The sequence below is a fragment of the Ovis canadensis genome, chromosome 25 (assembly GCF_042477335.2).
Source record: "Ovis canadensis isolate MfBH-ARS-UI-01 breed Bighorn chromosome 25, ARS-UI_OviCan_v2, whole genome shotgun sequence".
Taxonomy (NCBI): domain Eukaryota; kingdom Metazoa; phylum Chordata; class Mammalia; order Artiodactyla; family Bovidae; genus Ovis; species Ovis canadensis.
This window is the reverse complement of record NC_091269.1, coordinates 48203135-48230784: the sequence shown is the minus strand read 5'-3', so window position 1 is coordinate 48230784 and position 27650 is coordinate 48203135. Positions and strand designations below refer to the sequence as shown.

General features: G+C 42.5%; 1 protein-coding gene across 9 annotated transcripts in view; it reads right to left on the bottom strand.

Annotated features, from left to right (window-relative positions):
• Window positions 1-26849, bottom strand: part of KAT6B (lysine acetyltransferase 6B) — a 186377-nt gene extending 159528 nt beyond the window's left edge. For 3 of the 9 annotated variants that reach the window (XM_069572169.1, XM_069572172.1, XM_069572176.1), the window contains exons 1-3: window positions 26607-26849; window positions 13484-13552; window positions 9343-10218 (exon numbers count right to left, since the gene is read on the bottom strand). In XM_069572169.1, the coding sequence (XP_069428270.1) occupies window positions 9343-9963 (621 nt within the window). In that variant the 5' untranslated portion in view covers window positions 9964-10218; window positions 13484-13552; window positions 26607-26849. Of the gene's footprint in view, window positions 1-9342; window positions 10219-13483; window positions 13553-25501; window positions 26034-26606 lie in introns of those variants that run through there. The other 6 variants (XM_069572168.1, XM_069572171.1, XM_069572175.1 and 3 more) reach the window with 2 other exon arrangements.
• Window positions 26850-27650: the final 801 nt, after the last annotated feature.

Sequence of the window (27650 nt, the reverse complement as noted above, 5' to 3'; positions counted from 1 at the left end):
TTCAGATTTAAATAATAGACATAAAACTCTTCAAAATATCACCAAAGAGTCTCTCACATTAAGTTGTCATATATTTTCCTGCACTCTATGAGTATTTAAATGAAAGAGCCTTATCTACAACTTTAAATGTACTCTGTTAGAAAATATTTTGAATATCCAGACTCCTATCGGTAAAAACTCTCAAGCTATTACTGCCAAACCCATTCTTCAGTTCTTCGACTCAGAAGTAAAGAAACATTAAGTGGAAGTGGGGGCCAGCCCCTGTTCCTGCCCTCATGGAAATGATTCAGGATGTACATCAGACCTAGAACTCAAGCTGTCTGACTCCCAGCCTTCACTCTTTTCTAAGCAGACTTAAACCATGTTATTACACTACAGCACCAAACTCTTCACACAGCACCAAACTCTTCAAAGATCAGCAACCTCTAATGTAAAAGTTGATTTAAATGAGGTTATTGAAACCACTGTGTGGCAGGCAGAATAATGCCACCCCCCTCCCAAGAGCCATTTCCTAATGCCAAGAACTTGTCAATCTGTCACTTTACATGGCAAAGTGACCTTTATGGCTGTGATTAAGTTAAAGACTTTGAGATGGGGAGATTATCCTGGATTATTTAAGTAGCCCCAATCTAACCACATGAGTCCGTGAAAAGCTGCCCAGGCTGCTGTGACTATGTGACTATGGTAAAATGTTGAGAGTGCTGAGATGTTGCTGACTCTGAAGCTGAAGGGAGAGGCCATCAGTCAGGAAAGGCAAGCAGCCTGTAGAAGTGGGGAATGGTGAAGGAACAGAGTCTCCCCCAGAGCCCCAAGAAAGGAACACAGAACTCCTTTCACCTTGACCTCAATCCTATGGGACCCATATTGGGCTTCCAACCAAAAGAACTGTAAGACAATAAATTTGCAGTGTTTCACGCTACTAAATTCGTGGTGATCTGTCACAGCAAGTAACGGAAAACTAATATACACTGGATGAAAGGTTATTCACATGGTCTCAGAGCATCATGAGATACTGTACAAATTATTTATTCACTACAAAAGGAAAAAGGTGCCTTGGTAAAGAGAGGTCTAGCAGGCACCACCTTAAGCAACTAATCAAATAAGCACTGCCAGTAACAAGACCACCTTAAAGGATGTGACCAGAAAAAGGAAATACACAACATGACCCATGTAGTATTCTTAGCAAAAATATTGACTCTGAACTTAATCATAAGGACATAATCAGATTAATTAACAGTAATTGTGGGACATCCTACAAAAATAACTGGGCGAAACTGTTGAAAAATGTCACTGACAGGAGAAGTAAAAAAAGATGGAAAACGGGTCCCTATTAAAGGAGACATGATAACCAAGTGTGATGCAAGATGCTTAACTGGATTCCAACTCAAAAACAAAAGCTATAAACGACACTTTGGGGCCATCTGAAACAATACATGGGGTCGCAAAGAGTCGGATACAACTGAGCAACTGAACAGAACTGAACTGAAGCTGTGACTGTCTATTAAATGTAATACTCTTCTTTCACTGTTGAATTTCTACATGAGCTAATACCATTGTGGTTACACTGGAGAATGTTCCTCGATATATAATTGTTATTATAATTTAACATCATGTTTGCTGTTATTTTCAAACGGTTCAGCCATAAGTATGAATGTGTGTATACACACATACACACACAAATGGGGAAAGAGAGAAAGAGCAAATGTGGGACAATGTTAACAAGTGGTGAGTCTAGAGGAAAGAAATACAGCACTTATTGTATTACTCTTTCAACTTATCTGCAGTATTGCAATTTCGTAAATTACAAAGTTAAGGGGGAGACGTCTTCCTGGCTCCCACTAAGTGCGAGTGCATGCGTGCTCAGGTCTGTCCTTACTCTCTGTGACCCCACGGACTGTAGCCCGCCAAGCTCCTCTGCCCATGGGATTCTCCAGGCACAATACTGGAGTGGGTTGCCATTTCCTCCTCCAGGGGACCTTCCTGCCCCAGGGACTGAACTGGGTCTCTTGCTTCTCCCAACTTGGCAGGCAGGTTCTTTATCGTTGCGCCACCTGAGAAGCAGTAGGCTGCCTACACTGCCTATCTTTCCCAGCCTCCTTGTGCCTGGCCAGCATTGTAGCTGGAACAGCTCATATTCTTCAAACTGCCAGCTCTTCCACTAGCAGATTTTGCATTCTGCTGCTTCACTCACATCCCAAGGCTCAACAGCTGCAGTTGGATTTCGATATAAGGTAGAAGCTCCTACATGGTATTAAAATACCAGTTTGGGAAACAAGTTGACCAAATATCAAACTGGAATCATCACTGCATGTCCTTAAAACCGGATTTTAGTTTGTGAATTCTTTGCTTCTCTTACTACCATTTCTCTTGCCCAGTATAACCCCTACTCTCCGTTTCTTGAAATTGATCATTCTCATTTATGATCCGAGACGGTCACAAGCATGGCAGTCAACCATGGACAAAACTCAGGACTGGTGACATCAGAAAGTACTACAGACACATTCAAGTGTCGCCTCTGGCTCACAGCCCACATCACTGTGAGTATCATAGACAGCCCAGACCAAGGCTCACCTCCTTCCTGCAGGCCTCATTGCTTTCCATATGGCAGCTTACCGACATCAAAGAAGATGGAAGACATTATCTAAATTTACCAGGCTAGTCCCATTCCATCCCTTGAACTGTGGAAGAGTCACTGATGTCTCAATTACCAATTCTGCAATACCTTTTTCTGCATGCTAAGATTCTGTAATGCTAAAATAGCAGAGCGGGGGAGGGTGTACTGGACTAACAGATGGAGGATTAAGAACAGAAGACCTCCCTGATGGGAGGAACAAGAGCTAAAATGTTTGTACACCTACTATAACAGCACAGAGAAACAAAAATTGAACTTGTAAATAAAATTAAGTTGCTCTTCTGAAACGCCTGTCTAACTACAGACAGGAAAAGGCCCAGCATGGTTTCTACGTACGCTTATGCTGTTTTTAATAGAAAGGACACAATCAAGCCAAAACAAACATCTGTTAACCAGCTAAGTTTGTTAATGAAACAAAATTGCAGCTGGTTTTATCAAAGATCAAAAGTGAAGCAAATTACAGAAAGGATGTATGAACAAAGCTGGTTTCTAAAAAATAATGGCTAAAGAGTTCTAAACCCACTTGTCAAATTAACACAAATCCTTCCTGGATTTTGCTTACACCACTGATTAGTATTTATTTTGTATCTTTGAAGAAAACCAGCCTCACAGTTTAATATCATTCCCTCTAAAATTTTGCCTGTATAGTCCAGTTTGCAGAGTTTTCAATATACTATATTTCACCAAAGAAAAAAAAGTTACACTCTAATTAATACTCTGTTAATTAAAAGGTTCGCTTATAAAAGGAAAAACAACAGTATACTGTCTGCAACTCCTAGAGACTTCTGTGGGAAAGCAGTCTAGTCCAAAGTATAAGCCTGATTAACAGTGACTAGCATTTCACAAGGCTCACTGCCAGGCCTCCTCCTTTTACTTATATAAACTCCCCATCACTACCTGAAGACAGTGAGATAAGGGAAGCCACACACAAACAAAAACTCATGGCCCTGCTAACTCCAAATGTCACAAATTACACGGATGACTCATTTGCGAACTTTAATTCAGTGAGCTAATTGATGTTTCGGAGAAGGCAATGGCAACCCACTCCAGTAATTGATGTTTATGTACTTAGAAACATTAATAGATTGGAGAAATCAAAGTACTTAAGTATGCTGATTCACATTTGAAATGCTGGTGTAACCAGAGAAGAACTATTAAACTGTAGTTTCATTAAACTATAGTTTAATGTATAGGCCAGAAAAATTAAGTTTATACGTTTATAAACAATACCCAAAGTCATGAATTTTCCAATCAAAATTTGCTACTGCAGTGATAAAACAATCACATGTATTCTTTTTATATTACCATGAACAAAGATAAAATACACAAAAAGAATGTAAACTTTTGTTCTGAGATACATTAAAATGTACTATTTATTAAATAAAGTTTGAAAGGAAAGGATGAATAAAAATCTCTGCCATCCAAGATACAGTCAGAATAAATCAGCAAACAGCACTTAACTGTTAAACAACATCAAAGTTATAAAAATGTAGATTTTTCTTAGCACTGAAAGAAATATAGCTGTTATAATCTAAATAGGTATAAGGAATACAATAGTAAATTCCTAAAAGCTGCTCAAAACATCCAAAATTAGTCAAGAAACTACAAAACTACACCCTTAGCATCCTCAATGCTTGAAAGAAAATATCATTAGGAAATCAAGGTCAGGAAAAGGCAGCTACAATATCAAACATATCTAGGACCCAAAGAGTTAAAAGGAGTTATTTCACACTCATTTTAAGAGTCCAGAATCCTCTAAGGTTTATATTTTACCTGAAATGTATTTCATTAGAGGTGTACACAAGTCCCACCTAGATATAAGCTCAAAAGTGGAACATACTGTCACTCCTGTGAGTTCGAGAAAGACGCACGTGTTCTTCATTCCGTGCTCCCCTTGACCTAACTAACTAGTCTCAGACAATTCCTGGGCTCTCAACATCACCTCAGTAACTAGCACTATCTGCTCTCAAAAGCAGCTCATGTTATTCTGAAGAACTTCTGAAGCTTAAACACAGGAATAACATAACAATCCTTTTCCCTCCCTGACCCTGGAAAAGCACGTATGGATTCACCTAGTCGTTCACATGACAGAGCAGCTTTCTGTCTGACTTCAGTCATTCTAAAACTGACCTTGATCCATACCAACTCCAAAATTCAGGTGACGTGTAAGAGTACATTTTGGTGTATTCAGGGCTTTTTCCTACTTTCAGTTGAATGCACACAGCTAAGCACTCTGAGAAATGTGCCATCTGCAATACAAAGGACACCAATTCAAAGGAGGACTGAGCAGGACAACAGAGAGGACGTTTGGACTCCATAATTAGCAGATAAAAGATACACACATTTCTGTCAAAAAGATCCAGAGTTGTCTGCAGCCATGGACAATTCTACAGCTGAGAAACTTCTGGAAGCCTGCCACATCAAAGAACAATATGGACTAGTGAATGGTCCTTCACAGAGTACAGGCAATTGAAAAAAATCCCAGAAAGGGAGGAGGAGGGCAGGGAGAAAACTGAAGAAAAGAAAAAATTAAGTTATTTAAATTATGGCATTTACACAATACAGGAAATTGATGTAGGATATCCATTAACCTTCTGTTTATGAAAACTCAAAAAAAAAGGAAACAGATCTAATATGGAGTCAGATTTGTTCTTTGCTACTACACTTCCTTTAAAAAAAAATCCTTCTATTTAAGGAACTATTTCATAGTAATAACCAATAACCATAAATAAAATAGCTCCCTAAAAGGAGTGAGGGACAAACAGAATAAACAGCTGAACAGGCCAAGAGCACAAAAAGTGATTTTTTAATATAGTTTTATCTCTCAGCCCCATTTCTGATCATCTGTGCTCCTTCTGAAACTCATTTTTTTTTTTCTTTTTGACAGTATCACTGGTGTGGTAATTATGTTTGAAGCTTTTTCATAGTATTATAATATAGGTATTTCATTTCTTCAAGAAAAAAACATCAAAAGCCCTACCTGATATTAGAAGTGTCTCCCTTTCCAACCACAGCTGCCAAAAATGAGAGCTCCTATTATAATAATATGTACTGCACTAGAAACATACCAAGATTTGGCACTTAATAAATTTTAGGAAGATATTACCAATAAAGTGAAATACCGAGGAATTTGTTTAAAACTGAACCAAACTGATTTTATAAAAATGCTAAAGCCCAAATGTTCAAATAGAATCTTAATGCTACAAAATGCATACTGATAACTAAAGTCTCTCTTAGAATATTTGACTTTTCCAAAGTCCTCATAAAAATCTGACCTAATTGAGCTTTACCATTTTTAATGAGAAACTCTAACACTATCCTTTAGGAGTTCCCTCATCAAATCAAAGATAAACTTTTATCTTCAGTGGTTTAATTCGTTTCCATATCACCTCACCAAAGAGAGCTTTCTTAAATAAATACAAAGAAGTTATGCTAAGGAGCCAGTATGGTAATATCCAATTTGAATTCCAGACTATCAGAAGATGTGCAATTACATGTTAGAAAGGAGGGAGCCCTTCTATTTCAACTCGCATTGTATTCCTCCTAGCAGTCATGCACAGGAATGATGACAATGTTAAATCTAATTAGACACAGAGTTACTATTTTCCCTACTGCTTTCCCATACTGCTAATATTATAAATAGTACCTGCTTCAAAAACTGTAATAAGCTCATTGCAGCTACCAAATTTAAAATGCCAAAAATCTATTGGTTGGGGGGAAAACTGCTTCAAAGCATTTGAGGACTTGAAAGAGATACTTGTATTGCTAATGAAAAGCCCCACCTGTTGCCCAGTATACAGCCCAGTGGTAAAGAGGTCTAGAGTCAGACTGTCTCAGAATCTTGGCTTCACCGTTCACCAGCTCTGTAAGTGACCTTGGATAAACTGCTTAGGTTTTGAGCCTCCGTTTTTCATCTATAAAAGGATAATAATCTATGGCCCTCACAGTTATTGTGATAATGAGACAATAAATGTAAAGCACTTGGAAGAGTGCCAGCGTTTAACAAGAAATGTTATTACTTTCACTCTTTTTATTTTCTTTTTTACCATTAAATGAAACTGCTCAACAAAAGTAACTAGAGTAACAGCTTCTTAAAAGATACTGGTCAGCTAAATTGTGATTGAATGACTTCATCTCTGTACAGCGGCCATTTATATCATAAATGTCCTCCCACAGTGTGAATTCTTCAGACTTCTAGCACAAGAACAATGATAATCTGCCTTTCAAATATATTAGAGCAAGTCCTATATACATGAAGCTATAGTAGAACTAGTTTACATACAGATCCAAGTTCAACAGCTGAAGCAAAAACAATGGAAAGGTAACAATTAGTGTATATATATATATACACACACACACACACACATACATACATATATACAGGTTTTTGTATAACAAACTCAAAAATATCTTCTACAGTATAAAAATGTTCACATTGGCTCTTTGACATTTTAGATCCCTTTGAGAATCTGATAAAAATTACAGACCCTGACCCTAGGAAAACATGTGGATACAAACGACTGTTCTATTTAAGAGGATTTGTTAGCCTACCTACCCCAAACTCATTCATGCACCCAGGATAAGAATTTCTATTACACTGACTTCGAAAGTTTACAGGGTTTTAAACTATTTACCCCTTGTAATCTCAAAGGGCAATATATTCTAATGTAGTTCTCATCACATTTTTCAAGGAAAAATGCCATTGTAATATACAATGGAAGCAATACAGCACATTCTGGCCAAAGTGACTTGATCTGATTTTCATTTATGTTTATTCGTCCTCTTTTAAGAATTAGATTATGATTACTCAATACAATTCCCAAATTTCATCAAATAAAAATTACAGGACACATTTTCTCAGCATTCCTTGTTATAGGATGATGCTAACTGGACAATTTAAAGAACAGCATCACAGAAAGAGCAGGAACAATTTGCATGCTAAGCAATAAATCACTCTGTTCTCAATTCTAGACACCTCCGGACAGGAGTCTTCCCTTAGACTAAAAATACTTTTGTGTAGATGCTGTATGAAAAAAATATGATAAGAATGGCAAAAATAACGATGAGCAAGGTTAAAGAGAAGGAGAGGAAAGGGACTGTGGAAAATCTATAATGATTTCTCTACCACAAGTTAAGATATTCCCCTGGATCACAAAATTATTAAAACATGCTATTAAATTGCCTAAAGCTGCCTGAATTAGTCCATGTACCTGATAATTATAAAGCTTTAATATATTAATGCCTTAGAGTAATGCATATATTTTTAAAACAAAGACATCCAAAACCATCAAGAAATGGCTCTACATTCCCTTAAGGAATTTCCTTGTGGCGTAAGCTTTTATAAAAATATTTAATGAGAAACAGAAATGCTCAATGTGGCTGTGTCAGAAACAGAAATTAGGATTTAAGTCACCTGCTGTATTTTCTTGAAACAAATGTTATTAAAAAGAAAATTTCAAAGGTTTACTTATTTCTTTCTTTATGCCCACATTCTCTCACAAAGAACTGGGGATTGGTTATACAAACACAAATACCACCCAAGGATAAAATAAATGTTGAGGAAAATTAATAAAATAGAAATACAGTTAAAAAATAAATGCTAGGGTTTAGATTAGTCCATGGAAAAGCAAATCACCTGGTCCCACTTAGTTTGCAAGGATGAGCCTCTATCAGCTTAATGCAGTGAGGGAAGCAGGGGCTATCTCAAGGGCAACAATATCCAAAGAGGAAAAACAAGTCCTCAGGAGCACAGCTTTTCCTGACACTGCTTCTAGCACTTCTGAAAATGCAGTTCGCTCATACAACAACCACCCTGTCTATCAACAATGGCTAACAGTTTACAAGATGTAAAGTTATTAATAACTGGCATCAATACATCCACTCCCTCAAGGGATAGACAGATAAACTGGAGGGCTGAAATCATTATAAACAATTTGTTGCTGCTCTATTTTGGGTTTAGTTTGGGTGGTAACTTCAATAGCTTTGAAATAAAACAAAGGATAACCCTACATAACCAAAGACTTTAAATTGCAGCAGTAACTTTAGGAGAAAGAAATAACAGAAAGCCCAGAGAAACCAAAGATTATAAGAAAGATACAGACGAGACAAAATAAACATTCGCTTTCACCAGATGAGAAAAGTGAACAAGTAATAAATGACTTTAAATTGAAACAGGCAGGATTTAGGTCACATACTGTAACACTTCCAGTAATGCACAAGCTATCAGTATTAAAATAATTAGTCTTAAGATTCTTCTTCTCGGAAACAACAATAAAGAGGAAGATAAATCAATTATACCTCATAAAGCTAAAAAAAAAATAAGTAATAATTTTAAAAGAGAAAAGCATGCAATGGCTTTTCTTAGATTTTTGAAATAAATATATGATCCTGCCTTGAGTAAAGAGTGAAGTTATCTATCCTGGGCCCTTCAAGCACCCAAGGATTAGCAATTAGAGTTTAAAAAACAAATCACATAATCATCACATTAAATTCTTATTCAACCAATGAGGAAGCCCTCAACACACTGTAGAACAATAGAGAGCAATTTATATTGTAAAATAATATATATCTCTTAAAATATAAAAGACTGCTCAGAGGCAAAACATTTTGATTTTATCAAACTTAACTTGCGTCTGTGTAAAACTTAACTGAAACCATACAAGTCAAATGGGCAATACTTAGAAAGTACTGACACTTCTGTCTGCACTTACCTGATCTTTCTCGTGGGGTAGAAGGCTGACAGGTGGGAGTGAAGATGGGAAAGCACTGGGGTACTTGGGAGCCCCTTTGCCATCTAAGCCTCCGTAATTGACCCTGTACTGCGGTCCGTCTTTCAGTAACCTCCCATTGTTCACTGCGCGTTTGGCCCCCAGTCGCAGCCGCTGCTGAAAGGCTGGGTTGGTGGTGGTGCTTGTGAGATCACTTTGACTTCTGAGATACTTCTCAATGTTCTTCAGGGAGGAGCCATTTGGCTCCTCCAGTCCTTCAATTGCTCTCCTTAGAAGTTTATTCCAATCCACGTTGCGCAGATCATTGCATGATCCTCTCGACCCCTTGGCTGACTTAGGGAAAGTGCCTGGTTTAACTGATGAGAAGCGCCCAGGGTTGTCTGGGTCCTTGTAGGAGGCAAGGCCTTTGTTGGTGACTTTGAGAACTGAGCCATCCTGAACACTGAGTTCCAGCTGCTCAGAGACGGTCTTCTTATCCAACCCATGGGAAGTGCTGACGGCATGGCAGATTCTCTCTTCGGAGGGCCTTTGCTTTTGCTTCTTTATTTTCTGTATAGCTTCAAGAATCCACTCTGTATAAAGTGGGTTTGCAAGTTTTACCATGGTTGACAAATGACTTCAGTACAAAAGTTACCCATAGAGGTTCTCCTTGTATTTAACAGAACTTGCACATTTAAAAGTCACTTACAATTCAACAAATGGGCAGACTATTCCAGACCATATTAAGCAACATCTCACAAATATCCATCCTTTAGAGATTAAAAAGAGGATGAACAGGCAAAGTTGATATTTGTCTTATTTGACCAACAGGAAAAACTGCATTCGGGTGAAGAGCATCTTTAACCAGGAAATCAAGACCTTAAAAGATAAAAAAGAAGGAAAAACTCTTAATAATGAAACTTCTAAAAATAAAGTAAAAGACTTTTTCAGATGCAAAATGACCACAGAAATAATGACAAGCAGGTATTATGTAACAAAGCCACAGTGATTATATTTTCCAACCAGAAATTGGGTCACAGTCTGAAAAGGAATTTCTTTTAGGATTTTTCATTTGTTATTTATACGAGTTGTTTATGGGGCATTTAAGAGATCATATCTAAGTTATCAATACATATTTAATGGATAACCTTCATTGAAATTAACAAAATTACATGTTAGTGGTTCAAGATATGTATCTACCATAAACATAAAATCAACACCAAAATAAATCTATGGCGCAAAACATCTGATGGTGGGGATCTCCCCAGTGGTTCAGTGGCTAAGACTCCATGCGCCCAATGCAGGGGGCCAGGGTTTGATGCCGGGTCAGCAAACTAGATACCACAGGCTGCAACTAAAGATCCCAAATGCCAGCACAGTCAAAAAATTAAATATTTTTTTAAAAAAAGGAAAAAAACTCTGATACATTAAACGTAAAAAGAATTTTAAACTTAAAAAAAAAAGAGCAATAGTCCTGACTCTTCTATTTCAGCTAAACATTCTACCTATTTCTCAAGTCTCACACATAAGAAAATTTCCCACTGAGCCTCTGCTACAGAACCATTTTCCCCCAGCCCTTTGAAGAGGTTCTGTAACACTCTCTCATCCACAGGTTGGAAGAAAACTGAAACTAATGTGGTAACATAACCCGTCACCTTTTGAATAATGGAGCCCTTGAGGTGTCTCTACCCGCTTAGCTCACGAAACCGCTCAATTCGAGCAAGATTTGTACACATTCTATTCCAGGTAGACACTGATACTGCTTTCTGAGAACCTCCTGATATACACAAAAATCCCCTAGATCTCCAATCTGGTATTGAGAACACCTGCCAAGAGCACCAGCCAAAGCACCCTGGTCTGGGAGTTGAGTCAGATCTGGGCCCTAATCTTGCTCTTCACAGATAAAATCCACATCTTAAAACTCTTTTTCAAACAGTTTGAAGTTTTCAGAGTGTGCTCATATATAACTTGTAATCTGCAGGATGACTCTATGGGTAACCTGACGCTCGGGGAAAGGTGCAACACAGGATAACAGTCAGTGGTAGACTCCAGGTTCATAGGCCTTTATTCTAACTTAAGTCCGTTCTGCCTTCACTTGAGCCTCAACTGCTTGTTCCAGCTAGTTCTTCCTCTGCAATTAAGACTAATAGTTCACACGCTGGCCCTACCCATGTCAAGCAGAGAAATCTGGGTAAATGACTTAAGTTTCTGTCACTTTACCTGTAGGGCAATAATAGTATATCCTTCCAGGACTGCTGAGAGAATTAAGTGAAAACATTATCTAATATGCAGCACAGCACAGCTATCATCATTTCCACTTAATACAATGCCTACACACTCTGAAAAATGGCTCATAAAATTATAAAGTTATCTCTGATTGCTTATTTACATTTAATGTACCTCAAAGAGTAAAATGAGCTTCCCTTGTGGCTCAGCTGGTAAAGAATCCACCTGCAATGTGGGAGACCTGGGTTCAATCCCTGGGTTAGGAAGATCCCCTGGAGAAGGGAAAGGCTACCCACTCCAGCATTCTGGCCTGGAGAATTCCATGGAATTGTATAGTCCATGGGGGTGCAAAGAGTTGGTAAAACAATAAAAATAAAATAAAAATGAAATAAATAAAATAAACATTTTAAAAAGGGTAAAATAATGTTTTTCCCCAAAATTTAAGCAGATACACTGAAGAATTTAACATTTGCTTTCAAAGATTCTGTTGCTAAAAAACAACTGGACCACTGAACTATACTAGTTTGAAAGTGGCAGTTTCAAAAAGGATTTGTCCTTTTTGCAATTAGTATACTATAGTTTCATTCTATTTTTCTCCATTCAGATTTAGAAACTTGGGACTAAAGAGATCTTATAGGTCATCCAATCCAACTTCTAGTTAAACAGTAAAAGACCCCTTGTTCAATTCCCCAACAGATGGGCCATAAAGTCTCAAAATACTTTCAGTGATTGAGAATTTGTCACTTCTCAAGACAGCTCATGCCACTGCTGGACAGCTCTGACTGTAATATATCTCTTGCTCAGAGGAGCCAAAATCTTTCTTCCCGTAACTTTCACCCACTAGCTCTAGTTCCCCTGGAACAAACTCAAGAAATTCTTTAATAATACACTCCTTCATATATTTGAAAACAAGTATCTTTTGAAAACCACTACAATCAAATCCCATTCTACCTGCAGTCCACCTTGGACCACTCATATCCCAATTCCTTAACATGCCCACACATTACAGGTTTCCAAGCACCTCCTTCTCATGCTCACTCATTAGCCTGGCTAATGCTCATCTTAAAATCTGGCAGTCCAGGCATTATCCAATTATAAATGCAACCCAGGGTTATATAAACTTTCCTACCAGCACTGCCACACAACTGGTTCATGCCAAGCATGCAGTCCAACTAAAAATCTCAGATATTCTTTCAAAAAAACTGTTCAGCTGAGGATTTTCATTCTCTACCCCATACAAATTTAATAAATGCTCAGACTTTTAAACGTATCATGGTTCATCTTATTGGTTTGAGTCTATCTTCCAACTTGTTAAAAACTGTTTTGAATCTTGATTCTGTCATCTATGTCATCTGCAAATCTAATAAGCACTCCCCTTTGTGTCATTACATAAATCATTGACAAAAATGTTAGACTTGGAACACAGTGTGTTTAAGAATGAAATCATTGGCTTTCATCGTGCAACCACTTTCAGGACAGAACACAGAAATCATTCTGCTTTAGTAAGTTTAGAACAGGAAGCTGATCTTTCCAAAGTAAAATGGTTCGGGGCAAAATTTCATTAGAAGACATTTCACCGTGTCCAAGCAATTATTTCATCTTTCATCATTTATTCAGGATAAATCAACTAATTTAATTTGATTGCACAAAATACAACTACAGGAAGCAGGAAAAGAGGTCACAGAAAAGTATCTAATATTGCAAAGTTGCTTTCAGGCATTTTGGTTACACAGGCCAATGAACATACCTTAAAACAAAATACATTTCATAATTAATACTCAAAATACACCTTCATGACAAGCTATTACCATAATCCTAACCCACAATCAAAAGAACTGTTCATCTCCATGACCAACACATTTCAACCAGACTGACATTTTTACATCTGAAAAATACAATGAAAAAAAAGGGAAAATACCAGAATCAGAACTCCAAGTGTTCTAACAGTCCATGACAAAAAAGAAGATTGTCCAGATGTCAGGCAAATCTGCCAAAAGAAAAAAATGTAAATGTTAATTCGGGCATTAGGACACCCCTTAAATTCAGCAACCATCTCTGGATCTCCATGATACTCAATCCAGACACGGTGAGTTTACTGGTACACCCTATTTGGTGATAAGCTAGCTATCTTTGACAAGAAGCCCCACAAGAAGTACCTCAGGAAGTAAATTTTCAGGCTTCTTCAAAGCTAGACCTGTCCTCCAAATTTTAAAAAATCAGGTTTGCAATAGAGACTAAGAAAGAATTTCATCATTTAAAAAAAACCAAAAACTCACTATAACTCAAGTAGTCAGGCAGGTACAACATTTTGTCTGGATGGAAGAAAAAAAAATAGTCAAACACTGTTTAAAGGTCAATATTAACTTTCCCAGGCAACATTCACTCTTTATCCCAAGGGTCATCTGGTATCTAAGTACTGATTGAACTATCAAGATATGGCCAATAGCTGCAACTAAGAGAAAGATGCACCAGTTTCCACAGTACGTCAGCACAGGACACATTTCAGGGCAGTGGTGGTTAGTCGCTAAGTTGTGTCTGACTCTTGCAAACCCACGGACCACAGCCCGCCAGGCTTCTCTGTCCATGGAATTCTCTAGGCAAGAATAACGGAGTGGATTGCCACTTCCTTCTCCAGGGGATCTTCCCAACCCAGCGGTCAAAACTGAGGCTCCTGCGCCGCGGGCAGTCTCTTGCATGCAGGAAGATTCTTTACCAGCTGAGCCACCAGGGAGGCAAAAAGTAAACGTGAAACAACACTATGGACAGCTGTACTGATACCGTGCAGAACCACCAAGTAACCTTAGAGCCTCCTTCTCTCCTCCCCTAGCCACAGACACATACCTTACTCCTCAATTTAATCTCAAAATTAGCTCTCATCTGACATCAACCAACAGAGTTAATTAGGCAGAAGCAGATGTAACTCAGCAGCTCTTTGCTACAAGCTGAATCAGTGTTAAAAACAGACACACACAGAGCTAAGAAAGGAACAAAATCGTAAGTCTCTTATCTGTAGCCAATTCTCAACTAAACACATGTATATTATCCACTTTGTATATTACCCACTGCATGTTTTTTAATCTTAGGCTGGTTTGTTTCTGACATCCCACTGGCCCCACTGTAATTGGTATATGTTAAGAGAATAGACTGAAAACCAATTTTAGTCTAAGCAATATTTAACTAGAAAGACAAATCTAAGGCAAAAAAAAAATGCATAATTCATTAAAAAGCCAGTTAGAAATGCTTTCCGTCCCCTGCCTCCCCTGATTCAGAATTATCCACACCATTTCTCTCTTCCAAAGCCCTAGGATTGGTCCCACAAGTAGACAGCTCATGCTATTACAAGTGCGACCCTGAAAACCGTTATGCTGTTTTCATTTTTTTCTATAAAAGCTTGAAAGCTGGACTAAAAGGCTATCAAAACTAAGAATGAGTCATTCCAAATTAATTCTGGGGACTCATGCTACATCAAAATTAAATTACTCTATTTTCTAAGGTTTTGAATCACTATTTTTAACTACAAAGTAACATGAGTAAATTATGTGGTTGTATCATACAGTTTTTAATAAAACACTATTTACATCATTCATTACAAACTATTCTAAACAAATCTAGAGAAATGCTTCGTCCAACACTGAGCTTTTGGCTTCATTAGTATTATAAAAATATCAACACTATTCAGAAATACTCATGTCAGCATAAGAAGAGTCAAAATACCCTGGATCATAAATTCTATGTGAAGCCTCCTCTAAGCTTTTACTAAGGCTGTGTGTTTCTTCAAAATCAATGTCATAACACTCGAGTCATGAGATTGCGGATGAGCCAAAAGCAGTGGTAGAAAAAAATAAAGATTAATAGTTGAGTTTACTCTTCTGTCATACTGACAAAACAGTTATTTTTAGCTCTCCCACTTTTATAGGCTCCTGGATTTTTTCATAGCCTATTATGTAACTGAGTCAGGATCCACAAATCTTAACAATATCGTCTGAAAAAGAATATAGACTGTTTAAGGGAAGGGAACTTAACTTCTCTTCTTCTATAACCACCCAGCACAGACTACTAGCACAGTTGCTCCAAACAGCATTCTTAGTGAACAAATTTCTGGGACATCAGACCTCATCCATACAGTAATACTGGTTTAACTTTCAAATCCTGCGTGCGATTACTTCTCAAAATTAATGCTCAAGGCCCAAAACCTGTGAACTGGGAGGTGAGGTTATAAACACTATCAAAGAACAACCAGCAAATTTAGTGAGATACTGTTCTGCGTGTGCAGCCCTCTGGTAGATGCTGTGGGGAAAAGAAGCAATTCAGCACAACTTGGTAGTTCTTCAAAATAATTAAACATAAAATTACTGTATGAGCTCACACTTTCACTTTCCAGATATACACCCCAAGGAACTGAAAACAGGGACTTAGATAAGGACATGTATACTCACGTTCAGGACAGCATTATTCCCAACAGCCAAAAGAAGTGGAAACAGGTCAATGTCCATCAACAGACAAATGGGTGAATAAAATATGGTATATCCATACACTAGAATATTATTCAATCATAATGAGAAATGACGCAGCGGGGGCTTCCCTGGTGATCCAGTGGTGGACAGTCTGCCTTCAGATGCAGGGGACATAGGTTCAATCCCTGGAGGGGACGATCCCGCAGGCTGAGGGCCAACTACGCCCATTACCGTAACTCCTGAACGTGCACTGGGGAGCCTGTGAGCCACGACTACTGAAGCCCACGCACCCTGAGCCCCTGCTCTGCAACAAGAGAAGCCATGGCAATGGGAAGCCTGAGCACTGCCACCAAGAGCAGCCCTGACTCACCGCAACTAGAGAAAGCCTGCATGCAACAACGGGGAAAAACAGCACAGCCAAAAATAAAAGTGAACTCGTCTTTAAAAAAGAAAAAGTGATGAAGTAGTGATACATGCTGCAACACAGACGAACCTCAAATTATGTTGTGAAAGAAGCCAGACACAAAAGGTTACATATCATTTAATCCCATGAATAGGAAACTCCTAGAACAGATAAAGCTAGAAACAGAACACAGATTGCTGGGACCTGGGAAGGGATGGGGGAGATGGTGAGGAGAGACTGCTTAATGGGTAAAAGTGAAAAGTAGTGAAAGTCACTCAGTTGTGTCAGATTCTTTGCGACCCCCATGGACTGTAGACTGCCAGGCTCCTCTGTTCATGGACTTCTCCATTCAGGCAAGAATACTGAATTGGGTAGCCACTCCCTTCTCCAGGGGATCTTCCCAACCAGGTGTCAAACTCAGGTCTCCCACACTGCAGGCAAATTCTTCACCACCTGAGCCACCAGGGAAGCCTGGCTTAAGGGGTAAGTAAAGTTGCTCAGTCGTGTCTGACTCTTTGTGACCCCATGGACTGTAGCCTACCAGGCTCCTCTGTCCATGGGACTTTCCAGGCAAGAGTACTGGAGTGGGCTGCCATTGCCTTCTCCAGGCTTAAGGGGTAAGGGACTTTATGTTGGAGTGATGACAATGTTTTGAAAACTGCATAGAGGTCATGGTCACATAACACTGTGAGTCCACTAAATGACAGTGTAGATCACAATAAACTGGAAAATTCTGAAAGAGATGGGAATACCAGACCACCTGACCTGCCTCTTGAGAAATCTGTATGCAGGTCAGGAAGCAACAGTTAGAACTGGACATGGAACAACAGACTGGTTCCAAATAGGAAAAGGAGTATGTCAAGACTGTATATTGTCCCCCTGCTTATTTAACTTATATGCAGAGTACACCATGAGAAACGCTGGACTGGAAGAAACACAAGCTGGAATCAAGATTGCTGGGAGAAATTTATCAATAACCTCAGATATGCAGATGACACCACCCTTATGGCAGAAAGTGAAGAGGAACGAAAAAGCCTCTTGATGAAAGCGAAAGAGGAGAGTGAAAAAGCTGGCTTAAAGCTCAACATTAAGAAAACGAAGATCATGGCATCCAGTCCCATCCCTTCATGAAAATAAGACGGGGAAACAGTGGAAACAGCAGCTGACCTTATTTTTTTTGGGCTCCAAAATCACTGCAGATGGGGACTGCAGCCATGAAATTAAAAGACGCTTACTCTTTGGAAGAAAAGTTATGACCAACCTAGATAGCATATTCAAAAGCAGAGACATTACTTTGCCAACAAAGGTCCGTCTAGTCAAGGCTATGGTTTTTCCTGTGGTCATGTATGGATGTGAGAGTTGGACTGTGAAGAAGGCTGAGCGCTGAAGAATTGATGCTTTTGAACTGTGGTGTTGGAGAAGACTCTTGAGAGTCCCTTGGACTGCAAGGAGATCCAACCAGTCCATTCTGAAGGAGATCAGCCCTGGGATTTCTTTGGAAGGAATGATGCTAAAGCTGAAACTCCAGTACTTTGGCCACTTCATGCGAAGAGTTGACTCACTGGAAAAGACTCTGATGCTGGGAGGGATTGGGGGCAGGCGGAGATGGGGACGACAGAGGATTAGATGGCTGGATGGCATCACTGACTCTATGGACGTGAGTCTGAGTGAACTCTGGGAGTTGGTGATGGACAGGGAGGCCTGGCGTGCTGCGATTCATGGGGTCGCAAAGAGTCAGACACGACTGAGCGACTGAACTGATACTAAATGTCACTGAATTGTTCACTTTAAAATGGTTTTATGTTATATGAATTTCACCCCCATTTTTTTTTTAAGAAGTAAACTATAATAATAGCAACCACTGCCTGACACCTACTGTGAGCCAGGCACTTTACATAGATTATCATGTGCATATGTATGTCAGGTCACTTCAGTTGTGTCCGACTCTTTGAGACCCCATGGACTATAGACCGCCAGGCTCCTCTGCCCACGGGGATTCTCCAGGCAAGAATACTGGAATGGGTTGCCATGCCCTCCTCCAAAGGATCTTCCCAACCCAGGGGTTGAACCCATGTCTCCTGTGGCTCATGCACCCCAGGTGGATTCTTTACCACTGAGCCGCCGGGCAAGCCATAGATTACATAATTATCAAGTAAACCTCAAAACCACCCTGTAAGGTAGCATTGTTGCCCACATTTTGCAAAAGAAAAACAGATTTCTGACTGTCAAGACCTCAGACCAGTAAGTCATGAAAGATTCTAATTCAGATGCTAAATGCTTTCCTGTCTCTCCATTGGTTTTCAAACTAGGCTCCTTGGCACTGCTGTGAGAAAGTGCCTGGGCTTTCAGAACCACCTGCAGATGCCCTTGTGGGTTACACACTAGGGCCACCATAATCCCTGCACCAAACAAAGCATCTCTGCCTTAACTATTCTCTATTTAATGGGCTTCTCTATCATATTCACTTCAAAGAAAGGGCTCCTCTAAATACAGAAGGAACAAAGTCTGAAAAAAACCGCGACTATTCCTCGGTGGTAGTGCGGATGGGAGAACATCCCTTGGACGGATGGGACTTAAACTGGACCCTGAAAGGCAGAACTTAGATTAACTGCCTGTTCTCGCCACAGATACCTCCTCAGAAGCCCGACATCACTTTGTCTAACAGGAAACTTATCATTTGGCATTTCTAATCTGTATTTTGCTTACCTCACCTCCCCTGCTGCTGCTGCTGCTGCTGCTGCTAAGTCGCTTCAGTCGTGTCCGACTCTGTGCAACCCCAGAGATGGCAGCCCACCAGGCTCCCCTGTCCCTGGGATTCTCCAGGCAAGAACACTGGAGTGGGTTGCCATTTACTCCTCCAATGCATGAAAGTGAAAAGTGAAAGTGAAGTTGCCCAGTCGTGTCTGATTATTAGCGAACCATGGACTGCAGCCCACCAGGCTCCTCCGTCCATGGGATTTTCCAGGCAAGAGTACTGGAGTGGGGTGCTCTTGGGGCATGCTAAGATAAATCAAACATGAGTCCTGTCCTTAAGAATTTTGCAGTCATCTCCCCTAATAGACTGTAAAATTCTTAAGAACAGGACTCATGTTTGATTCATCTTGGCATGCCCCAAGATTTCCAAGGACCACAACTTGAACGTAAGAGGGGTTCAATGTCTATTTGTTAAATGGATGCACCAGTGAATGAATGAAGGGAAATCTAGGAGAAGGCACAGAACAAGAATGAGCTGTCCAAATAGAGGAACACTGAGTCCAAGTGCATGCTTGGAGAGGGGACTTGTTGACTAGGAGTAAGAAATAAAGCTGGATGTGACAAGAGCCAGGCTGAGGCATGCAAACACGACAGATGAAGTAACAGAAAGCCAGTGCAGAAGTAGCAACACGAGGTAGAGTGGAATGCAAGCGCGCATCTGCGCGCACACACACACACCCACACAAACATGCTCAACGTCTGAATAATCCTGGCCATGGTACCCATCCAGTGTACGCTAAAGGGAAGGATGACTGAAGGAACAAACAAAAGCAATCAGTATTTCATCTCCCCAAATATCAATCTTGTTCAACTTATATTTATGAGCCTAATTCAGCAGCAAGCCCAGAGTAGGCATTCCATAAATGTTAGTTGAATTGAATATTTAATTCCCATCTTTTTAGAATAATACTAAGTCCTTTCTCACTACTCATTAACATAGAGTTTTCAATTCAAAAGCTAATAATGTTTTCCAAGGATTTCTAACAGGCTAAATCACCATGAAAATTATAATTTCAACGAATACATATTATATTAATTGGAAATTTAATTTTTCATGTCATGCTCTCCTCGCTGACAGTATCCTTGTTATGTCATTAAACTATAATTGTGTGAATCTGCTTCAACAAACAATAACTGAACCATCAGTAAACTATTATGGCTTCCATAATCCCCAGCAAAGATTAGTTTCAACATCACCATCGTAAGTTAGTAGAGACGCGTCCCCAATCTCCTGGTGAAGCCTATGAATCCCGTCTGCACAGTCATCCCTAAATTTAAGTGCTCAACAGTTTCGGTCTCTAAACTTTAATTACATTGTTAGGAACCTCACAGGAAATTTGATCCCTTGTAAAACAGGATTTTAGAGACAAGATGAAAAGTCATTCGAAGTCATCAGGCCTTTGGAGCCAGGGTACATTGATTAGCAATAACGATATTATAACTAAGCACTTTCACTTAAGAAATAATCAACTGAATTTAGAGTGACGGTTTTTTTCTGACATTTAAAAATTCCTATTCAATTCTAACATATGACAAAGGCAAAAAAAACAATGTATTTGGGGAAAAAATCTGACATCTTAAATTTTTAAAGATTATTTTGAAAATACACATCATTTCAGAATTCTGTATTAACTTTATCACACAGTTCCAAGAGGATATCCTTAAAACAAATTAAAGCTGCTCTCTGAGAATCTCAAGGAAATTACAGATCTATTTCTAAACAGGAACACAAGTACATACAGACATTTGGATACAATTTCAAGGGCTTACAGAATCTCTGTTGCCCATCCAAGGACCTCTAAAGGTCTATTCACTAACTTTACTTACTTTAACACACACAGAGAGGTTGATCGTTTTGTCCAGTTTCACAATAATTATCTCTATATGTGCTTAAAGTAAAACATGTTATATTGAAAAAAAGAAAGTTATTATCATCAGTTTGGGATACTGCCAAACAGGCTCATGAAATCTTATTCAACAGGGCAATGTGCTATGATGGGATGGATCTAGAGAGTTCAGGAATCAAGTCCCCACTTTGTCAGCTACCTAAGCTGTGGGATATAGGGCACATTACTGAGTCAACCTAAGTCTTAGTTTTCTCACCTGTAAAAATCAGAAAAATGTAGTTTTGCAGACCTGTAAAGAGGAATAACTGAGATAACAAATATGAAAGAACCAAGGCGGAGGACACATAGCAGGAACACAATAAAATGCTAGCTCATAAAAGGAAAAAGGGCAGTGCAGTCAGCTAGAGACCTGTAAAATCTAATCTAGCTGAACTTCTGTCTATATGACCATTTTCTCCTATGAGATAGGGAAAATCAGCACCTGGCTTAGTTATAGTTGCAGAAAAGAAAAATTCAAGACAGAGAACAGAAAAAAGTGAAGAAGAGCAAAAAGAGATTTGAAATGGTGAGGATAGGGTCAAGAAGCGTGTATTTTCCTCATGATCATACATCTTTTAAGGTCAGTAAAGATTTAGAAGATAAAATTGATAGGCGAATGTCTACTTAACCTGAGGGCAGGAAAAGTCTTAAAACAAGACACAAAAAGCACTAACCATAAAGAAAATACCATTAAATTTGACTCCATTAAAATTAAGAAGTTCTGTTCATTAAAAGACATCACAGAGAGTGAAAAGGCAAGCCAGAGAATGAAGGCAGGCATTTGCAACACACACAAAGGACAGAGTTTCATATTTAGAGCAAGAACTACTAAATAGCTATAAAAAGACACAAGGACCAATTTACAAAAGGGGGAAGAGATGTGGGGACAGACTTGAATAGGAACTTTACAAGTGAGGAAATCCAAGTAGCCAATAAATAAACGAAAAGCTGTTCAACCTCCTTACTAATAAGGTAAAGGCAAAGTGTACCAGATCGGCTAAGCTGAAAAGCTAACAAGACTAAGTCCAGTTGGTGAGAATAAGAAGCCAGGGAACTCAGATATAGATACAGATACATAGATATACTGGAGGAAGCATCAGCTGGTACAACTCTGGAAAATAGTCAAACTGGTACCTAGTAAAGTTGCAGACAAGTATACCCCACAACTAGGGCAACCATACAGATCATCATCCAAATTCAGACGCTTCTGAGAATTAAAGGTGCGGAGGAGCCTGGCAGGCTACAGTCCACGGGGTCGCAAAGAGTCGGACATGACTGAGCGACTTCACCTCGACCTCGACCTCGACCTCTATACTAATACCTGGAGGAGGAAACGGCAACCCACTCCAGTATTCTTGGACAGAGGAGCCTGGGTCGCAGAGTAGGACACGACTGAGCATTATACAACCAACACCGGGCCAACAGGCATAGGCAGCATTAACAATCACGCTGCCTATGAAGCAGTTCATTCCCTGTGCACACCTCAGGCGGAGGCTGTGCACACGCACACCAGGTGATGAGCACGGGAACGCTGGCAGGGAACATTAGTTCATAACTTCCCCACACCAGAAACAACTCAAATACCCAGCGAGAGTGGAACTGAGGAGGCTTCCCTGGTGGCTCCTGGTCATGGTAGAGAGTCTGCCTGCCAATGCAGGAAACACAGGTTCGATCCCTGGTCCTGGCAGATCCCACATGCCAGGGAGCAACCATGCTCACATGCTGCAACTACTGAGCCTGCGCTCTAGAGCCCGGGAACCACAACTACTGAGCCCCTGCAGCCTGCAGTCTGCGCTCTGCAACAACAGAAGTAACTGTAATGAGAAGCCCATGTACAAAACCCACCATTAACCACAAACTAGAGAAAACCTGCGAGCAGCCAAAAATGAAAATAAAGAAATACAATTATTTTTTAAATGGCCACTTGGACATATTACAGCCTTTCAAAAAAAAAAAAGAGCGGAACTGATGATAGAAAAATTGTGGAAGATTATGGGAGTCCCATGAAAAGCTGCTTAATGGCGTTCTGGAAAAGAAAATTAAAGCACTACAAAGAAGAAATCTCCATTGATCACACGTCTCCCATTCACTAGTCATTTACTATTCTACATGCAAAGACTGATCACTGTAGCTCACACATACCTGCTTTCCTAAAACAATTCCTTTTCTCTCACTTGATACAAATACGGGGATCTGTATACAAGAACGCTGAAACTACTGCGTAGAGAACTAACAGATGAAACGTCACTTATTAGGAACCCTGGCATTTAAAAAACCGTACCAGTTGGCTACGTCTTCTTCTGACTGGTATTCAACAGTCCATGAAAGTTTCTGAAGTACATTATTTATCCAACTTCCTCAACTACCTTCCAATATTCACCTTATTTTAACTTTCCCTCCAGTGACACCTTATATCTGACAGTTCCCACCTTATCGGCACAAGCAGTGGGAGAGATAAACATGTGGTGTAACAGCTATGACCTAACATTCACTCTACTCAAGAGGCCTGGGCTTGATTGGCAGGCAAAATTTCAACTGACCGTGTCATCACCACTGGGGCCAGTCATTCTCCTAAGTTCCTCCTTTAATGTTAAACCCTCCCCCTGTCTTTATCTTCTCTTTTTAACTATCACTTCACCATCTCAATCTTTGACCCTAAGTTCAAGTTCTCAGGTAAGAATCTTACCCTTAATTGAAAAATGCATTATCCTTTCCTTCTGGGAAAAGAAAAAAAAAAAAAATCCTGCCCAAATTCATTTTGATAAGTGTGAAGAATTTATGAATAAAAAAGAATGGAGTGTTTTACTTCAAGGTTATCCCAGAAAACCAATGAACTTTACTCACAGTCATACAAAACACACACACACACCTTTTTTTGGAGTACCACAGAACTAGAACACTGTCTCGGTGTAAATTATTCCCATTAGCCACTCCCACCTCCTGTCCATATATGGAGGAGTCTTCATGTGCTCGCTCTTTTGAATTTCCAGGTACCTCCACCCAAATCTTGGTTCACTGGTTCTCTCTTCCTATTTTCCACATTTGTAATCTAGCCCCTCCTCTGCCTTTGCCCTTTGTCTCCTACCACTCCCTGCACTCAACTCAGACCAAAACACTTACAAATTCAAAAATATGCAAACACAAGGAGCCTCTTTCAGAGACAGACACCCAGTTTCCCCTTGAGCTGACTCCAGTTCAAGTTATACCCAAGAAATCCAAAGTGTGTGCCAACTTGCGTACCCATGGGTTGTAGGCCACCAACTCCTCTGTCCATGGAATTTCCCTTCCAGGCAAGAATATTGGAGTGGCATGCCATTTCCTACTCCAAGGGATCTTTCAGACCCAGGGATTAAACCTGTCCCCCACCCTCCTGCATTGACAGGTGAATTCTTTACCACTGAGCCACCTGGGAAGCCTCTAACAACTGTCTCCCACACTAACATCTTTGCCCATATGCCCTCCCGACTCAATCCAAATCACATTCGCCCAGTCCCACCTATCCTTCTTCACACCTGTCTCCTTTTCCCACCTCCTGAACCCCCTGGCTCCTAAGAGATTTTCTGTTAGATATATTTTGTTCAAGGGTCACCTCGGGGCAAAATATATCTAATAATTTAGAATATATTTAAATTCTAAGTAGGCTCCCTTGGAATTTAAGTTTGCTCTTCTGTCCTCCGGAGACTCTCCAAAGAATATCCGTTTCCCATCCCTCCATGTTTTTTCCAAGCTTCTATACCCCAAAGCTAGTAAACCTTTCTATTCAAGATCCCAATTCACCCAGATACCTCCTTCCCCCCATAGTAAATGTACCTAACCCCCCGTTTCCTCAATACTTCCTCCAAACCAGTATCTACTCTGCACCGCTTTCTCAGCACTACTCCATATCCACCACACCCAAATCCATTCTTACTCTGCCTCCCCCCAACCCCCATATCTACAAGTTCACCCTTCTGCACCGTTTCACTTGCCCCTCGGTCCTCCTTCCACTTCTCCCAATTCTGCACTCCCCTCACCCTCTCTGATGCACCTGCTTGCACATCTCGTTTCCCCTCACACCCAACCCCTCCCTGGGAGTGCACTTCCCAGACACTCACTGGCCCCCTACCGTTCCTAGTAGGTCCCTCCCACTCAGAAAACCCCTACGAGCCCTCGCCTTCCGACCACCCGAACCCCGCCCCCATCCCGATATCGCTCCGCCCCTCTACCTCGAGCCCCGCCCCTGCCCTGGAGGTCCCGCTGAGGGGCGGGGCCTGTCCCTCCTCCCCTTTCCCCCGCCCCCTACCGTCACGCTCAGGGGCAGCCTGACCCCGAGCGGCCTCGCGGTGACCCTCGCGCAGAGGCCTGTGGGAGGGGCGTCACAAGCCCCCTATTTCCCCCCCCTTCCGCCCCCCTCCCGCCCAGTCTCCTCCCCCTGGGAACGCGCGGGGTGGGTGACAGACCTGGCCGCGCGCCACCGCCACAGCGCCTGCCGGGGGCGCTGCCGCTGGCTGAGAAAAAAGCCGCGGCTGCCGCCTGGAGGAGGTGCCGTCGCCTCCGCCACCGCTGCCGCCGCCGCCAGGGGTAGGAGCTAAGCCGCCGCCATTTTGTGTCCCCCTGTTGTTGTCGTTGACATGAATCCGACATGACACTGATTACAGCCCAATGGAGTCTCATTAAACCCGAGCCACGGTCCCGCCCCAGCGCTGCTCCATTGGACTAGACCGCAGACACTTAGGGCCACCCGTTGGCCTAGGAGTCTGTCTGTCACCCACACACTAACCACTCTGCAGCCCATTGGGGCAGGATCCTGCCGGTCATCTCGCCTCCGCATAGGCACACCCCTCGACCCATCAGCCCCCCCTCCGGTACCACCCCGGGGGAGGGCCCACTGCCAGTACCAATCAACAGACCGCCTGGCCCGCCTATTCTGGGCACCTATTGGTCCAGCCCTTTTTCTCTCGCCCAGACACCACGCAACCTCTACTTCCACCTACCCGCCCCCTCTACCTCTAGAAAAGGATTGGGTCTACTCGCAGGAGAGGTACTTGGCCTTATTGGCTGCAGACAACGCCAATCAGAGGGCCTTTTCCCTTTCCCCTCCCCCACTCAACCCCGAACCCCCTAGCCCGCAGCTAAAGTTTGTGTGAGAGCTGATCGCTGGCGGCGGCCGCAGGATTTAGGGGTGGGCGCGGGCGGGCGCGCGCGGGCGGGCACGCGAAGTTAAAATTCGAGGTTCTCAGTCGCTAGCTCCTGCGGTGGAGCGCGCGGACGGGCGCGCCGCCTGGAGCGTTCCATCCCGCCCCCTCCTCCACCTTCTCCCGTCCTGTCCCGGGCGACTACTCGCCCGCCCCCTGGCTCGCATCCTTACCCCCCACGCACCCCTACCCTGCAAGCCGAGGCCGGGTGCAGGCAGTATGATGTCGCTGCAGCCTCCTCGCCATCCCATGCCGAGGGGGAGCAAGCCCTTACCCGCCGGGCGTGCACCCCCCGGCTCCACACTCGCCCGTGTCTGCAAGCACGTGCACCGTTCGCCGCTGCCTCCAGCCACCCCGGTCCCGGGCTAACCTCGCCTGCAGCCCGGCCAATCGCTTGCTGCCCTTTGTTGCTGCAGCCCGGGTCTCCCCGCTGCCTTCCTCAGCCTCCGCCTCGTCCTTTGCCAGCCGCCCGGGTCCGCAGCGCCGCGCTCCCCCCGCCCGGGACCCACCGCCGCCGCCTCCTTCTCCTCCTCCGCCTCCTCCTCCTCCTCGGCTCCGGGCTGCAGCGCACAGAGCCCGAGGCAGCGCCGCCCAGCCCCGCTCCCCCCGCGCCGCCAGCTAGCCCGCCCGGCCCGGCCGGGGGCGCAGCCTGGACCCCGCCCGCCCCAGTCCCCGCCCCGGGGGTACCTGCCTCCGCCCTGGGGGGCTCCGCTTGCCGCCCTCGGGGGAGGGCGGGGATGCCGGTGTCCGCGGGAGGATGGGGATGCCTGGGCCGTTTGGGGCGGGGAGTGTGCCCTCCAGGGCTGGGACTGAGAGGTGCGGTCCTCGCCAAAGCGCCCCCCCCCCCGCCCCGCCGCCGTGGGCCCCAAACTTCGTCCTCCGCTAGGCCTTGTACCCTGGGCGGTCGCGGCAGTTTTGGGGTGGGGGATGCTTCGGGAGCTGTGTCTACCCTGATCAGGAGGAAGAGGGAGCAGTGACATTCAGCGACTGCGGACAGGGCACGGCGGCGGCATCCTTGGGTGGGAGTGGGGATGTCAGACGCCGCTGGAGGGGGAAGCTGCCCCTCAATACCCTCTCCCGGTCTGCGAGGAGCTGGAGAGCTCTGAGCTGCGTTCTCAGTGCTTTCTTGGGCGATGCAGCCGGGTGGCAGAGGGGCTAGGGGCGGGGAGAGACGGCTGGGGGGGCCCTTCCCCCTCTCTTCTAGCCAGCGCTCGAAGGAAGGCTGATGGCGAAGTTCAGTTTTCCAGGCTTCCCCTGGGCCCCCCGAGTTCCTGAGGCCCACAAGAGGGAGGCTGGGGGCTCATCTGGCCGCCCAGGCGAGGCCACTTTGACGCTGCCCACATGCCTCCCAGCGCCGTCCAGACTCTGAAGAGAGACTCCCTCGTTCTTCCCAGAGACCGGCGGGATGCTGACA